The 17,781-nt window shown below is 41.3% G+C and overlaps 1 protein-coding gene across 2 annotated transcripts in view; it reads left to right on the forward strand.

Moving 5' to 3' along the window:
• Nucleotides 1-3,675: 3,675 nt before the first annotated feature.
• The window catches only part of PAK3 (p21 (RAC1) activated kinase 3), a 38,055-nt gene continuing 23,949 nt past the window's right edge, over nt 3,676-17,781 (forward strand). Inside the window, exons 1-5 of one of the 2 annotated variants that reach the window (XM_050901516.1) lie at nt 3,676-3,850; nt 10,204-10,304; nt 13,919-13,963; nt 15,090-15,243; nt 16,995-17,032. In XM_050901516.1, coding sequence (XP_050757473.1) covers nt 3,676-3,850; nt 10,204-10,304; nt 13,919-13,963; nt 15,090-15,243; nt 16,995-17,032 — 513 coding nt within the window. The remainder of the gene's footprint in view (nt 3,851-10,203; nt 10,305-13,918; nt 13,964-15,089; nt 15,244-16,994; nt 17,033-17,781) is intronic. The other variant, XM_050901517.1, reaches the window with a different exon arrangement.

Consider the following 17,781-nt stretch of genomic DNA (forward strand, 5'->3'; position numbering starts at 1 on the left):
AAAACACTTACAATCTGAAGTCTTATGTGATAGTGAATGTTCTTTTGTCATGATGCAGTGGTACAATGACATTCTCAAAATTAGAATGAATGGAAGAGCAGATGGGCTCTGATTGGGAAAACCATAAATTGTAAGTCTCTTGGTGTGTATTGCCTTGTGGTTTGCTTTACTTTTCATTTAGACCAGCTTTAGAAAGTTAATATCAACCGTTAAACCTTTTAGGCTATCTTCCCCCCTCTTTTTTTTTTTTTTTTTTCTGGTTTAGAAGCGAATAAAAGAGCTTTGTACAGTTCTTGAAACTGAGCCTGAAACAGCTCTGAACAAAATATAGTGTTCCTTTCAAAATCTTGGAAATAATTACATCATAGGCAAATTGGGCCAGAAACCGTTAATAGTATTCTTTGTGGAATGAAATCCCATGGGAGGACCTATTTCAGCAAACTGGCATTGTTTACAAATAGATACAGTGACAGATACAGTTGTCCCATTCTGAGGGACAGCTGAAACTTTGTGCCCTATAATGGACTTCACAGAATAACCGTCTTGCTTTTGATAACAAGCTGAAAACGTGCCTTGGTGCTTCTGTGGTAAGCCTCACGCCAGTGATCTCAGGGAGTGAAGGCTGTCTTTGGCCCTGGAAAAGTATTCGTAGGTGGGTTAAAGAGAAAATAAAAGCCTCTGTTGCCATAAGCTCCTAGTCTGTGAGAATTGCTGAAGGGACAGGGAGTCATGTCCAGATGTCTCTGTTGGACTTCATAAGCTGGGAACTCCCTCGCGCTTCCCTGTGCAGAAATACCTGGGCATCGTGCACTTTCCCTTCGCTAGGATAACATGCACGGCACATGTAGTTCTCCCTATTACCTTACAGTAGTTTTCATCACTGGCTCTTCCCCCCCCATTACTGGAAAACATTCTGCATTTCAGGACAGAAATCACAAAGATTACTAATGTTAACTGTTTGACCTAAATCTACAAAAGCATTTAGTTCTCTAGGTAAATAGGCTAGTCTGTACTTGAAATTTAGAACAGCACAAGCCCTAGCCTGGGCACAATTATAGCTATTCCTTGGTGATATAAAGCACGTTATTGCCTACATACGTGCTTCCGTAGGAGGGTGGGCCGTGTTCCTCCATCGCCAGAGCAGGTCTGCCAGGAGATCTCCACCTGGACAGCTGGGCTGTGTCGGCAGAGCCCTCTTGTGGGGACCGGGCACATGCCGGGGACCGCGGTTTTCCGTGAAGGATCACTTCTGTGCTTTCCCAGGTGGTGTGTTCCAAATGACAAAAACATCTTTCTGTCTGACAGCTGCCTCCAATACGTGACTTCATCAGTTAAGAGTGCGTGATCTTTTCCATGCTTCTAGGCCTGAAGGCAAAGCTATAGGGAGCTGGTCGGTGGCTACCTGTGGTTCCGTATTACCTGTGCAGTATACAGGTGGAGGTGAGCAACTCCATGGTATAGGGAAGGTCTAGCAGTTCACACAGGGCTTGAGCCTACGAGTAGACATCTTCTTTGACTGGTGAACACCATATTGATCTACCAGCAGAGCAATTGTGTGAGCTCTCCCTAATTTGCTGCAGGCAAAATGTGCCGGAATAGCTCAGATCACTAATTTAACACAGACCAGTTGATGAAGTTGGCTGGGAAGGGTGCTCATACAAACTGCTCACCTGATGGAGGTGAGCAACTAGGGTCAGTAATGTCTTTCTTTAAGTGCATGTTTGTGAATTAAGATCTCCAGGATCTCTGCTTCATGCTGTATGCACTAGGGCTGTGACCAACTGTTGCTAGGGTTTTCAACTGTGTGACCCCAGGACAGGTCCCTGGGATCCCTTGGGGATCCAGATGTTCAGGAACCCCACTTTGTGGGCCCAGGGACCGGTGCAAAACAGAGGTGTGATGGTATATTACATTTATTGTTGTTGTCACTGGGCAAATGCTTTGAATCTCAGATCTGGCATTTTGGGATCTCATTTAGATGAAATAAAAAATGTAAGTCCAGTAATAAAAAAAAAGTTATTGTTTTATGTGTGGTAATTTGAAAATGGTAACAAAGGCTAAAATGCCCATGTCATGAAAAACAGTCTAGAGTGAACATCTCTAAATGTTTCAGTTGGTCGTTTAGTTTTTACGTGGAAGGTACTGTCAGTTGATGCAATGTGGATTTGATTATCCCGTATTAATTTATCAGCTGGAAATCCTGGCAAAATTCCAGCTATATCAAAATAAATGCGATTGTTGAAAACATTAGCCTCGGTTCTTAAAAAAAACCCAACCAAACAACCCCAAAAACCCTCAGCCATGGCAGCTTTACCTGACCAAAGTGAGAGCAGCAATGCTGTTACCAGTTGAGCTTCAGGACCCCTTTGTGTAAGTGACAGTCACCACATTTGGCTGATACTTCTGAAAAAAACCTACAACTTCCACAGCTGAAAAACATAAGTTGCTCCATTTTAAATTTAACAGAGTAGCTGATGGCTGCAATAACTTGTGTTATCTGTGAATCACCACAAAGAGAGATCCATAACACATGCACAGTGGTCTGCATGTGCCTTCCATAAAAGGAGCCACAGTGATTTTAGGGGGTTGGAAGGCAAGGTGCCTGTAGAATTGTAACCTTTAAAAATATGCAGTATAGCCCACATCACATCTGATCTGTCTGAAATCATACTCTATTTTCCGGTCTTAAACCAGTTCATTTTACCAAGCGTTGCTTGTTTGTTAAACCAGCTGCTTAATCCAGAGTTGAACTTTAATATTTAAGACACACTAGAAAGATTAGGAATTTGGAAAGTCTTACCTGCCCTGTGTTTTCCCAAGTTATGAAAGTTTTGTTAAGAATATAAAATTTGTTAAGAATTTCTGGGTATTGTTTTCCTTAGATCAGTACCCCTGTTCTTAGCGGTCAACAAAAGACTGTACGTGTCCACTCCTTGCTGATGTACCATACTTGGGACTTGATGGTGCTGTTATTCAAAGCTGTGCCACAAACAACCCGATGGTAACAAACCTGTGAGGCAGCAGGACAGAAAGAGGAAGACTTGAATTGTTTTCAGGATATGATCATTTTCCTGCTTAGGTTTTCATTGATTTTGAAGCAAACTTATGCTCATTTTTATGCACAAGAAAGTTTTTAATTGGTACTTCTGAATGAATTTCCTTTGGGAAGATCATTCCTTTGGAAGCCCCACACTCTCAGGACTAAACCCTCTCCAAACACAGCAGGGAGGGAACAGAGATCTTAATGCTTGCTATCCATATCCCCCCAACATGCACCTTGTTTCTTACATCATAAAAATAGTTCACTACAATACCAGGTAGTTTCAGTAAATCATTTAAATTTTGCTTTGGAAGTCTGGTTTTAGAGGAAAATTTGGATTGTAAACAACTACAAGAAAAAAGTTGTAAATAAAAATTTAAAAAGCCTTTAACAGGGATTAAAAAAAAGCTTTATTTTAATGGTAATACAGTGATTTTTAGGAATTGGCCACTGCATTTATCTATAGCAACCAGCAGTAACCTTATTCAGAGCAAACTTCTAATAGAGAGGCTTCCTTATTCCACCAGAAGGCTTTTCTTGCCCTCTTTCCTCCCCAGGACACCAGCCTTGGCATCCTTACTTGACAGGCATGCTTTGTGTTCTGCTTTTGCAGGAGGCTGTGAGGGCTGCTGAAGATGTCCGATAGTCTGGATATTGAAGAGAAACCTCCAGCCCCACCGTTGAGAATGAACAGCAACAATCGCGATTCTTCAGCACTAAACCACAGTTCAAAACCGCTCCCCATGGCCCCTGAGGAGAAGAACAAGAAAGCCAGGCTTCGCTCCATCTTCCCAGGAGGAGGGGATAAAAGTAAAGTATCAGCAGTGCGAATGGGTGGCTACATCTCTGTTTGCTTTCTGTTGGTTGTTGGTTGCCATGTTTACTTTCTGCCAGTGTTTTCTTTCTGTTTCAGTTGCAGAACATGGTAAAGTCCTTCCCAAGCCTTCTGTTCCAATTACTCTAGTAACATGTTTCAAAAGAGGAGGAGGTGTTCAGTCAGTTACTTTCTTGTCTTTGAAAAGCCAGTAAAACGTGCACACGTTGTGCGACTTGCCTTTAAAAATAACTTTATAGTTAAGCTGGGGAATCCTTTCCTTTGGATTTTGCTTTGCATTTGCAGTAAAACAGAGATGAGGTGGTGTACTTTTGAAAATACATTTGCAGAAGTGAGAAGGCGATATGCCTGACACTTGTGGGGTTTTTTTAAATGCACTTACATTCCAGGAACAATAGCAAGGCTCTTCTTGCTTGTTGCTTTTGCAGTGAGAGTGGACACAGAATGGCTTGGTTTAAAACCTGCTAGGTGTGGTTACAGCAAGAGTCTTTTAAACATGCAGGAAACAGCATTTCAGTTGCATTCTTTGAAATGCATTTGCAGAAAGGAGTGTGTTTTGAGTTAGTGTATTTACAGAATTAAGGGAAGGTATCTTCTTTTTTTGTAATGCCATGGGAACTGATGGCCTGCACCTACAAGTGCTGAGGGAACTGGCTGATGTCACTGCAAGGCCACTCTTGATTATCTTTGAAAGGTTATGGTGGCTGGGGGATGTTCTTGGTGACTGTAAAAAAGCAAATGTCACTTCTGTCTTTAAGAAGGAGGATCTGGGGAACTACAGGCCAGTCAGCCTCACCTTGGTCCCTGGGAAGCTAGTGGACCAAATCCTCCTGGAAACCATTTCCACACAAATGAAGGATAAGAACGTGATCAGGAATAGTCGGCACGGATTTATGAAGGGGAATTCATACTGAACCATACTGACAGTGTTGTACCATGAGATGGCAGGCTTGGTGGTGAAGGGAGAGCAGTGGGTGTTATTTCTACTTTAGTAAGGTGTTCAACACAGCCTCCCATAGTATCCTCACAGACAAACTGAAGAAGTACAGCCTAGGTAAGTGGACAGTGAGGTGGACTGAAAACTGGCTAAAATGCTGGGCTCAAAGGGTTGGGATCAGCAGCAAGAAATCCATCTGGATTTTGAGAGGGATTCTGCCTTCGATGTGCATTGCTGTTCCTCCAAGGAGAGCTCAGAACTATGGAACTGCGGTCATTCCCTCGGAGCTCCAGCTCACCTGCTCTGCTCGGCTGCCCTGTTCACAAGTCTCTTCTGCAGGTCATGTGGAGCAGTTGGAGTTAGTCTGGCATTCAAAACTCCTCACAGGCGGTAGAAGGCACAATTTCAGCCCCATTCCTCCCCTCAGCCAGGGGCAGTCCTGATGGCTCCTCTCATGTGAAGGCTGTGACTGGATGGGCCCATTCCTCAGGCAGACCTGGCCGGTTCACTCTGCAGAGTGCTTCGCAAAATGTCCCCTTCTGGGAACAAAATTAATTTTCAATTGATTCTTTTTAAAGGCCAAAATTAAAATCTCTCCCAGCTTGTTTGATTCCTGGAAGGACTTGGGTCACTTCTTCCCCTGACTGCCAGCAGGATGGTGTTATCCCTTTCCGAGGGAACGTTTCTTAAGTAGGAGGTGCTGTGTGAAATGCATGCAGAAACAGGGAGATCCAGAAACAACCCCTCCTGGAAATGATCAGTGACATTAAAAATAGATGTAATTAACTACTAGTCAGAGCAGTCTTAGGAAACATACAAGTATCATGATTTTAAATGTGACTGTGAGGGAAAGTAAGCTAAGGTTTATAGCTTAATTTTATTGGGTGAAATAATAAATGCAGGAAGTTTAGCTTGACTGGCCAAGCCCCTTGAGGTGGTTTCATCTCAGGGTTGATTTGTGGGTCAGGGTATCAGCTGGCCTGTGCGTGCTTCACAGACTCAGTGACGCATTTTTGAGAGTCCTGCTTATAAAACAGAAGGTGATTGATACGGCTGCTCTCATCTAGTGCAGTGCTTTGCAGCATCACAACTTCATAGTAATAGTCCACCACTGGTACTAGTAAACAGAACGTGAAGAAAACACCATAGCAGGGTGTTTCTGCCTGAACCTGCAGGAACTTTGTTGTCTTTCATTTGCTCACCAGACAGCAGGAGTGCAAGGATGGACATGCTACGGTGCAGTCTCTCCAAGGCAATGGTGTATGCCGGGACTGCTGTGCTCGGGGACCAGGAATCTTTTGCAGTCACTCCCCTGTTGGAGTTGAGCACTTCTGTGGGGCCCCTCTGTGCTTCTAGTTGAAACAAGCCACTTAGGCATTAGTGTCCTGCTCCTTCCCATAGCACCTGACCTCCTTATGTTCCTTGGTATAGCTCCTCTCACCCCCGTCTCTGGGGTAAGGTACCCCATTTCCTGGGGGCAGGAAGCCAAGGCAGGCAACTGAAATACGTTTCCAGCGTCACATGGGCAATCTGTGTGGAACAAGGAGCTGAACCTGTTCCCCCACAGCCCGTGCTGAAGCTGTGAAATTGGCCTTCCTTCCTCAGAGGTAGTGATGGTGATGGGAGCCACGGTGGAGTTCATAGCATTAGTGTTTCCTTTCAGTAGAGTGCTGTTACCTCAGGAGAATTGAGAGCAGAAAGAAATGGCTTGCGTTCTTCCAGTTGTTTGATACAGCCTTGTTCTCTTTCATTAAATGACCTGTAATTGCTGTGCTATGAAATAAATTAATACTGTGTATGAACTAGTGGCTCCATGAAGGCGCTGTAGAGCATTCAACCTAAAGAAATGAGAAGGGAGCAGGCCCACCACAGCTCAGATGCCCCTTTCAGCTGAAGAGGTACATCCGTGTTAAGATTACTGGGTGAATAATATCACTTCCATCAAAGCTGCTTTACACTTAGCTGCGGATGGGAGCAGAGTCTGACCTTTAGTCATCTGGTTGCCTCCTGTACAGAAAAACAAGAAAAGAGAGAAGGAGAAACAGCCAGCGGGGTTAAGATTAATGAAGGAGAAAGAAAAGGACAAGGCTGCTGGTGGAGGACAGGAGGAGCAGAGCAGGAAGGAGGATGGGAGGACAGCGTGAGTGACAGTAGAAGGGAGAGGGGATGGAGGAAAGAACAGAATGAGATGAAGAGGAGGCGAGCAAACAGGAGGTCATTAAGCATGAGGTCAAACCCTCCCTCTCTGGAGAAAAGCTGCCACTTAGCTGAGTCACATTTTTCTCCCAAACAACTGTTCTTTTAACATGATGATGATGATGATGATGCAGACTGTGGAAGACAGAACACTCTTTCCTTGTTCTCTTTTAATCTGTGATAGTTGCTGAGGTGGTGTGAGTGGCCCTCATGGCTCACTACTGTGCAGCAGGAGTGTATTGTGAAGGGCTTTTATAAGAAAATCGAATAGGAAAGTCCAATATAAAACCCTTGAATCCAGTCAGTCATTGCTTCAAATAAATCATGCCTTTTTGTATCATTTTGCCAGCTTATGTAAAATACAAGTGATTTGAGTTGCAGGGCACAGACAGAAGTATCAAAGTTTTTAGACTGGGGAGGGGTGAGGGTGTTGCAAGGAGATGTTTAATTCTGTATTTAATTTATAGTTTATCAGCATTTGGACCATAGGTGTTACATCCACAGTCTGGTAGGCAGAGGTCCATGAAGCAGATGAGCCAGATCTTGGGGAATGAGCTGGAACGCTTGTCCCCCGGCAGGAGAGGCCTAGAATGGACAAGTGCTGCTTTTGATGGAACGTTTTCTGTAATGCCGTATTTCGCTTCTAGATTTGACTGTTGCTTTGAACTGAATTTGATGATCCTTTAAATCTAATTTTCACTGCATTTGCTTGCAAATGATGAGGTAGGAGAAGCCAGTTTTGTTATCTACAATAGAAAGTTATGTATGCTGAACGGAGATGACATCTTGTAACTGGCAACATCTATCCTGAAAATTAAACAACATCATCTTAGAGATAAAAGAAGGGGAAAAGCCTTTGCATTTGTATTTGATATATTGCTGCCATCTTTACTGAGTGCTAAATGAAAATAATTAATCAATTAACATTGTGTAGGGGTGTGCAGTACAGACAAAAGTTGACAGTTAATTATTTAATGAGGAAAAATGCAACAATGCAGAGAAAGGATTAGAAACATCCAAAATACTCTAGACTATAATTACAAAGAGCAGAGCATCTTCCAACTCAAGGAGGCTGTAAGGTAGACTAAGAAAGATATGCAAAGAGAGGCCTCATGGAGCTACTGTCTGTGAGCAAAGACATACCCAGGCTGGGAGGGGTGCTGATACATAGTGAATTCAGCATTTGGATGAGACCTGTAGGTAAACTTACGAAGCTGGCAAACATAATACTAAAACACCAAAGGAAATGTTAATTGAAAGTCCATGAGCATAGTAGTGCTTTATGTTAGAAGGCTATTGTGCCAGAAAATAGATTTAGCAAAGCTCCATCCTGGTTGATATTGGTAGAAGGGGACACTTGCTTTTGAAATAAAACACACACAAAATTGTCTTCATCCAGCTGTTTTTGATGTGCATAGCATGGCTGTCACTGGCGCTGCACTGAGGGAATATGGAAGGCAAAGACAGGACCTGAACAACTGCTCCTTTCTCTCCTGCTGATGTGTAACTACGGCATGTGTATTCATTTTCATATTATCATTAATAAATGGTGATACGCTGGCCTTTAGAGATCCTGATATAGAGTCCCATTGTGATAGGCACAGTATAAACCTCTCATATATCTCTGGGTTTCTCACAACTGTTAGCGTGAAGTCATGTCACATCAGATCTATAGAGCAAGCCTGCTCAGGACCACGATGAGGATATGTAAACCAGACACGCATTGAACTGTTAAGAAGGGCAGCAGAGGAGAGGTGGGATCCTGGGGTGCTGAGTGCTTTCTTTAAAGATGTGAGATGATGTGACTTTTTTGTATTCTACATGAGCGCTTTATGCGTGTCTTATTTCCTGAGTTTGTGTTAATAACTCTTGTGTACTGCAAGTGGGCACTGTAATATTTGTTCTGTTCCAATCATTAGCATGTAATTTTTCCACTGAAATGACAAATGTATTTGGTAGAATGGCAGTTCCCCTCTTGGCTGTTAGAGATATACCGCTGGCACTAGAGAAGATCCTACAGATAGCTCTGTACTGTATTATTCAACCATGTGGTAGTTAGTCTTGGAGCATGCTGGTTCTCCAGGGAAGCCAAATATTTCAGGTGCCTGCCAGCAGGATAGATGTTTGAACGTGGGTTTATGCTATGCTTATCTGGCTGTTTGGGAGTTGTCCGGAACTGGCATTATTGTCACCATTTTTCAGAGAAGTCTCTGTTGAACATGGATTCTTGATGCATCAGAGTGAAGGCAGCTTCTCTCCGCCTTTATTCCACTCATTCTTTATAAGGGTCAATAACACTGGGCTGAAGTGAGATTTGTAAATAGTAAAAAGCACAGGAGATGGATGACCATAAGGAATGTTACTTTCAAAAGGCGTTAAAATAGGAGGGAGATGAGAAACATATGCAAATTGACTGACTTCCAAGTCTGTCTCCTTCAATAAGATGCTCCACACTGTGAATACTGGTGGAGTGATTTAAAAACAAGGAATTCCTGGAGACTAATAAAGCCTGGGGTTTATGGTTATATGTCTTAGTTAATTGGGAGCTCAAATGAAGCTTTTCCAATGGCATTTATGGGATCTTGTTGCTGTACAGGTTCTGTGGTTTCTAATACAGAGAAACCTACTCAGAGAGGAGGCAGGAATAGGATCTTTGTCTTCTCCTGAGCTGCCTGTTTTCACAGAACTTGGAGGAACCTGGTTATCTTAAAAAACCTCTCCTCTCTGATTTGGCTGAGTTTGACAACAGTTTCAAAGCACGTTGGAGAGAAGACACACGTGCAAACAGGCGTGCACATGTCTGTCCCGGGTGCTTTACTTCTGCAGGAACCCACAGAGCAAAGTCAAGCAGGAGTTAGTTGCTAGATGTGAAAACTTGATGGAAGAAAGAACTGGTGATAGAAATCATACTGGTTAGAGATAGCCTAAGAAGGCTACTTCGTGAACAGCTTGCTTTGGCAGCTATGACACTGATTAGAAGAAAAACAAAATGAAGTAACACCTTCTAGACCTTCCCAAACAGGGGTTGACAGTTAGGCTGGTGGTGTATTAGCTTGGGTCTGTTTGTCAAGTAAGATGGACGTTAATTGATTTGTTTTCCACTTTTAAAATACTGTTTTGAGCACACCTGATTGTGAAAATTTTTGAATGAAAAGCTGTGCAGAAAGTAAGTGCGTGTTAACATTTTGCCTCTAGCCAACAAGAAGAAAGAGAAAGAACGTCCTGAGATCTCTCTTCCTTCAGACTTTGAACATACCATTCATGTGGGATTTGATGCCGTCACTGGAGAATTCACAGTAAGTAACCGCTGTATTGTGTGCTTACCAGAGCTTCTAGTTTCTTGATGGTAAAATAACCTCCTGTTGCCAGAAACGTCAGATGACAGCAGCCAGGCTGTGAAGAAAGAGACTTATTTGTTGGGCTTAGGATTTGGAGTGTTTTACTTCTGATTCAGGCTGCTTTTTTTTCTCCAAGGATTGTCAGCAGAGTGTCTGTGGAAAATGAAAACTAGGAAGAACGTAGGTGTATGCTTTTATCAGTCCGACAAGCTGCTACAGGGGCTGGTTATTCAGTGTCTTTGGAAAAGCGTAAAAAACCCACACACATGTGCATAGTGTATGTCTTGCTGTAGACAATCAGCCCCAAAGTGCAAAGTCCAGCTGCTCTGCAGACAGCCCTTGGAGACGCCCAGAAAGCGGCAGCATTGTGGAAGTCCATTCATTTTAATTTAATATCCTTCAAAATACGTCCATAGACTAGATGATCAGACACGTTTCTAGCCTTTATGTATGAATAAAATAGCAGTCAGCTTTTTCTACTTATATCATGACAAAGCGTATGAAGTGTTGGGAAAAATGCGTCTGATAGAAGCTCCTTGAAGTGTGCAGGGGGGGCTTCAAAGCATTTTCTCTCAGACTACTAGTTAGGTGCTGAAACCATTAATCCTTAAAGCTAAGATGGCAGTAAGCTTACATTTGGTTGAGCTGTGGAGGTGAGAGGAAACATTAGCAACTCTCCGTACCATCAGTAGTATCCTGTGAGCTAAGTGGTCAGACTGTGTTATCACCGTGCGTCAAATTGTAAAGTGTGCTAGTGCTGACTGGCTGCATACACCAAACAGGATGGGACAAATCATTTGCCTGACAAAGGATGCTTAATTTTCAGAATTTGAGTCCTAAATGTGACTTCTTCATAATTTTTTACTTTGATTGCTACTTTTGTTTCTCAAAAACATTTCAGAAAGCGTGGAACTTTCTGTATGCTACAGTAGCAGTAGCAATAGTAATAATAACAATAACAATGGAAGAAAAAAAGACACATTTAATGACACCATGTCTTCAAACGAGTAGTGAAATTGAATTATCCTTAGTAATTAGGAAATACAGCTACATTTAAAATATGTGGACTATTAGCCTTTTTAAAATAGCTGTCACTTATAAAATCTTACTTCAAAATTTATTCTGTGCCAAACCCTAGGGCTTGATTAAATGGTCATTTAAAAAGCCCAGATGTGGTCATTTTTGATCAGAAACTTAGCATAAAGCTTTTAAAATTGTGTTTTCCCTGCTATCTATCCTGATTTTCCTCTTTTTTTCCTCTCTGTCTCTCCCTGTAGCCACTTTATTGTTCAGGTTAATCTTCAATGCCATTCTCTTTATCTTGGTATCATATTATATATTCTGTTACTTTCTGCTTTTGTTTTCTCCCTTTTGTGTTTGTGTGCCTTCTTCCTGTCTATTTTCTTTCCTTCCTTCCTTCCTCATTTCACTGCTCTCCCCGCTGAATGTTCAGCTGTTCTTATTCTATATTTGTTCTTCCTTTCAGTCTTCTGCCTTTATTTCTACTCTGTGCTTCAGACTTTTTCCTTCTGGCTGTATGCAAACACGATGGGTCACAATTGTGTTCTCTCGTAGACTGGCTGGTGGGTGAGGGTCCCAGTTAGTTTCATGTCCCTGCCAGCTGGAACAAAAAGGAGGGACGTCAAGGTTCACACACTTCAGTTCTAAGCACAAGCACTCTCTATCAGTACTTCAGAGATCACGGTTTGGATCAGTTTGAATGTTGTTGTTATTACCATCCAGTGTGTCAGAACAGTCTCCAGCATCAGAGATTTTTTTTTTTTTTTTTTTTTTTTTGGTGTCAGATGCCACCAGCACAGGTCCTGGCCTTTTATAGAACAAAGCGATTGTACATGGCTAAATATGTCCAGCTTTATTGCTGTAGCACAATTTCTTTTTAATATCTTTTTCCCTTTCAAAACAGTGGACATTAGATGGCTGCTGTTTTACAATTACACAATATTTCTACAATTATACTTGTTCCTAAAGCGTGGAAGTGCAGTGCTGCAGTTTGAGAAGGCTCTAACCAATTAAAAAAAACCCGAAGGGACAGGCGACTTCCCCCGTGCAGCTTGCCAGCACAGGACTTAACGCTGCAGTCCTTAGTGGAGTAAAATGTCAGTCAAAGCAAGGGGATTTTTGCACCATTAAGAACTAGCTATCAGCTCCCAACTAACCCCAGATACAAGCATGATGTTACACGTCACATTAGGCATGTTTGATTTGTCCCAACCTGGATACAACCCGTGTATCAGCTGGGTAGTCATGTGGTAAGTATGTCCTACTGAAGGGACTGCCACTAGCCATATCATGTAAAAATACTCCCACTGTCTAGTGATCACACTGTCTGTCTCTTTCAAAAGTTTGGAAGTGCCATGGGAATGTCCAATAAATGTGCAAATATATGGGGTTTTTTGTTTCGAATTATTACAGTTGTCATGCCGACAATGTCTGCTCTACTGGTTATGTGCAATGCATTGGGCCATTTTCTGACACCTAACAGTCACCCCCCAGCTGCATTACCTGATTGCTGTTAGTTGCATCTCAAATCAAAGTTGCATGGGCTCCTGAGTTTTGGCTTTCAGGCTTGAGCACCAAGCTGTGTTGTTGCTCATGAACGTATATCTCCATTTCACTGTGCTTGGAGCAACCACATTTGCTAAGAAGTAGGGCTTTTAAAGCTCAAAATAAAATTGGTTGGAAACTGTTGGGCGGGAGCATGCTGCTAGAGCTTTATGTTGATTTATTTTGAAGAATCAGTTGCATTTTCTGAATGGAGGAAGACGTGTGGTTTGCAGGGCTTTGGGGAGTGCGTTTTGTAAGGCATGCATTTTTGAAACAGTTTCCTGATCCCCAATCTAGAATAAAATGTGGTCACCCACCAAACTTTTAAAGTTTCAAGATTATGACATTAGCAAGTGGGAGAAAGTTGTGGCTATAGATCCGAAGAAGTTGCACATTATTAATCTAATGAAGCATTTCTTTAGAGTTGTCCTGATTTTCAGTCTGACACACATAGATTATTTGCGTTGTGACAATACACAACCTCCCAGTGTGAAATCTGAGTTTGACCAGCTGCTTTCTCCACTGCACTTTGTTGACTCACGCACTGGCCAATTGTGAGCTTGGGGCTGGAGAACCATTGGAAAAAACTTGCGTAGAGCCATTCAAAAATGTTAACCTGGCTTTCAAAACTAGACAAACAGCAAAAGCCCAGATCTTTCTTTATTATTTTTATTTTTTAACTAAAAAAAGAAATCACAGGTAATTTTTCCAGTCACTTGCCATTAATCCTCAGTAATGTATTTTTATGAGGGAGAGAAAAACTGGGTTAAAAAAGAGAGGAGGGGGAATGATGCTTCCAAACTTTGGAACAGTTGTGATTTTTCTGTTTTCCTAAGCCTGCCTTCCTGTAGCCTGTCCACCACCTAATCTATTTGGTATCTACCTCGTAACTCCCATTTTAGATGGGACTTCCCCATTTTGGCCCATTGGTTTCCTCCTACCACCTTCTAAGTTGTCCCACATTCTGTTTTAACTTTCTTTTCTTTCTTTATTTACGTCCATTACAGCCAGATCTCTATGGCTCACAGATGTGCACAGGGAAGCTCCCAGAGGTGCGTCACAGGCCCAAAAGAATCTTGCATCAAAATGCTTCTTTGAGATGTCATAGCACTGCAGCAGCAGGTTGATGTGTGTGCAGTAGATTTGTTGCTTGGCTTATCCCACTTTTTTTCATTAATCCTAAACTTTGGAGGCCCATGTCACACATTGTTTTGTGGAGAACTTCTTAGGAAGAAGCTATATTAAAGTGTTTACCTAGATTGGGGTGGCACCAAGGCTAAGTTTAAATGTACTTCAGGTGTAGTTTTTCATTCAGTAAGCGTTACAATTCGCTGGTAGATGTTGGCTGTACAGTAAATGGGGAACATTACAGGCTTTCAAATTTAGGAAATTATACTGGATATTTAAAGCAATTTTTCATCAATGTAATTTCAATGCAGAGCTGCGGCTTTCAGCGATTGGATCAATTTTCCAATGCCACCCTCACTCGTAAGATGTCCGAGAATTCATGCAAGGCTTTGGCACTCTCAGCCTGTTTTCTGAGTCCCTGGTTTCTGTATATTTACAGTAGAGAACCTACAGAGCTACAGGAGCTCGAAAAAGAGACTTCCTTAGCAGCAGTGGTACAACTCAGTGTTATGATTTTGAGAATTTAAATGCAGATTCTTAACCCCCCAGTGTTCCCTGGTATGCTGAAAATTAATCGTATCAGGGTGGGGTTTACCTTTTAATCAGACAGCAGTGATCATTTCAGCAAAATGTATTTGCGTTATTAAGCATTAAAAATCCAGTGTAAAGCTCCTAAAATACACTGTGTTGTCCACAAATATAGAATAGTCTTGTTATGTCTGCACTGAATCACCAGGAAAACAAGCTAAGCCTTAAATCATTATTCCATGGAAGAGCAGAGTTGATTTAAAGATGAGTTTCATGCACTTTTTTTCCTATCACAGTCATAACTTTCTTTTCTTTTTAAAGTTGGATCCTGGTTTTAGCTCTATATTTTGATAGAGAAGAGAATGATTGCATCTAATGTATGAGCTACTAATTTTAATTGTAAGGTGTCAATCAAAATTTCTGAAAGTAATCTTACAGGTAGCATGGGATCTTGGTAAAGATCTGTGAGGCTGCGGCTGGTAAATATTCTAAATCCGCGTTCTTTCCACTTGACATCTACAGGGCATTCCGGAGCAGTGGGCCAGGCTACTACAGACGTCCAACATAACAAAACTGGAGCAGAAGAAGAACCCACAAGCTGTTCTAGATGTTCTCAAATTTTATGATTCCAAAGAAACAGTTAACAACCAGAAATATATGAGCTTTACATCAGGAGGTAAGTTGACATCTCACTGCGAAAAAGGGAGTGTCAGGCCCCAAAATGAGTCAGACTGACGATCAACATTCAAGTGGTCAAGAAGCAAGCTTAAAAAATTCAACTTTGTGGAATACTCCTGAAATGAATTATAATTCTCCTTTTGTCCCCTAAATGTCATTGAAACTGTGACTTTTCTTTGTTGCTTGTTTTTAGAACTAAATAAGATACTAGATGGAACAATCATTACCATTTTTAGTCAGAAGCATTAGTGGCCAAAGGTCATCTTTACTTTTGTTTCTTCGCATCCTTGTTCCTTCACAGTGTTCACGTCGGGGCATGGGGTATACTTGTTTCATGCATTTTATGAGTTACTCTTGGGTCCTTTGAGCAATAGGTTACGGACTATGAGGATTTTTTGTGATACTTTGTGATAGAGGAGGATTTTCAAGGAATTTTTGCATTAGCTGTAGAGAAGATCAGGTTGCTATGCATAAATTCACAAACAAACCTAGAACGGCTGCTATTGTGATGTAAAAGGAATGTTGCCACAGAGGATGAGAAGGAAGGCGTCAGTGTCCAGAGCATGTCTGTAGCATGCTCATTCCAGGAAGATCCTCATAATTTAGGCATTACCATCCAAAAGCCTGCAAATGTCATGGGGGTGTCATTTTTTCCCTTGGTTGTGTACAGTCTGCAAAATTGTAGTGTAGCGTTGCAAAAATGAGAGAGCAAGTCTGTGCTGCAGTTTGCATTTTTTTTTCTTTGGCCCATTCTTTCTTTTTTTTTTGCTAGACACTGGCTGGTGACACATCTAGCAAGTCAGGAGAGGTTTTTACTAGGTGCAGCATATCTGGCTTTTGTATTGATGTGTTCTTTTGGTATTCCTTAATAACTGAGGTGATTTTTAAACAAAAATACCATTAAGATACCATTAGTTTGGTAAAGCTCATGTCAACAGCTTCAGCTAATAAGGGGGTGTCTCTATCCAGCAGGGTGTGGACAGCATTTGTAATTTAACCTGCAGTGGTTCAGTTCCCTACACATGATAGGCTGTCGCAGTGGAGTCTGTAATTTCCTCAATTTGCTGGTTCAACCAATACAACTTCCAAAATGCAGACTGGGAGAGCTTCTCAGAAGTCCTTCTAAAAACTGTGCAGTTATCTCCAGAGTTTACTAACATTTCTGTTCTTTCAAGGGAAAGCATCTTTTTTTCTAAATTCCATAATTAAAAGATTTGACTGTCTAACTTGACACTTAATGTTTGCTAAAATAGCAGTTACTTTTGTGATGAAATGCAAAATTCAAAACAGTTAGTGTATGCTCCTGAACTCAGGAGCTGTTACTGTGCTATGTCAGAATAGAACTGCCATGGCTAAGGGGGATTTTGGGGAAGCTTTTACGGGGAAACATTTTCAGCAAGCTAAAGAGAATCAATGCATGCAATTTATTTAAAAAAGAAAAAAAGCTGCTTTAGCTCTTGGGCAGAACAGAAGCATTGACTGCTAAAGAACAATTTGCATTTTCTTCACCAAGTTTCTATTTATTTTATTTACTGGCAAAACAGGGCAAAAAATAGACACAAGAAACAGTAGAAAAAGAATAACCTAGTATATTGTCCTATTATCTTGCTTGCTATGTAAAATAACTCACTACTGGAGGGATATTGTGAAAGAAAAATGCTATCTATTTGGATTTACTTGTTCTGTGGGATTCCCCACAACAGGCAGTTTTAAAACAGCATCTGGTTAATTTTCCCTTGCACATTGCAGATAAAAGCGCCCATGGATACATAGAAGCCCATCCTTCGGTGAGTGTGAAAGTAACCTTTTACTTTCATAGCGTTTAAGAATTGTGGAGCAAGCTGTGAGCTTTGCCTTTTGTGATAGAGTGCCAGCCTTGTAGGCTGAAAGAAAGTACATTTTAGTGTCTTTGCAGTAGCAGAAAAGGGATCACTGGCTGTTTCCTAATTTTCTGTTTAAGAACTTTTAAACAGATGAAAGTCTGGTTTTGCAGACAGAAGATTGCTTGCTGTTCTTAGCCATGGTGGAATATATAATTCGCAACAATATGCAGTACTGTCTAATTAGCCCATTTTAATTTAGTTTTAACAACTTAGAATCCATTTCTGTTAGATTTTATGATTTATCCTTAGTACAGCTGGATATGTAGCTGAATATAAATAAGGTTATAATTGATATGTAACTCACTGGAACCATTGAAAGAAAGTTTTAAATAATCATCCGCTCTAATTAATACTGGATTGCCATAGCAATCCCAGAGATGTAGTCATGACATCCACATTAATATTGACCAGATTTATTAGTGTTAATGTTAGTGCATTAAATAGCAAATGACTGAATGGAGATTTGGCCTTTATTTTCAAAGTGTTAAGCAACTTAATTTTAGATTTGTGATTACACAGCAGAGAGTGTGTATAATGAAATAAAAATCATCTTTGAATATTCACACTTCAGATTTTCAATTGATGCCACTTTCAGTATCTTTAATAAAACACACTTTTAAAAGGAAGTTTGGGGTTCACCAGAGCATAGTAAG

This window comes from Gymnogyps californianus, chromosome 9 (genome assembly GCF_018139145.2).
Source record: "Gymnogyps californianus isolate 813 chromosome 9, ASM1813914v2, whole genome shotgun sequence".
NCBI classification, from domain to species: domain Eukaryota; kingdom Metazoa; phylum Chordata; class Aves; order Accipitriformes; family Cathartidae; genus Gymnogyps; species Gymnogyps californianus.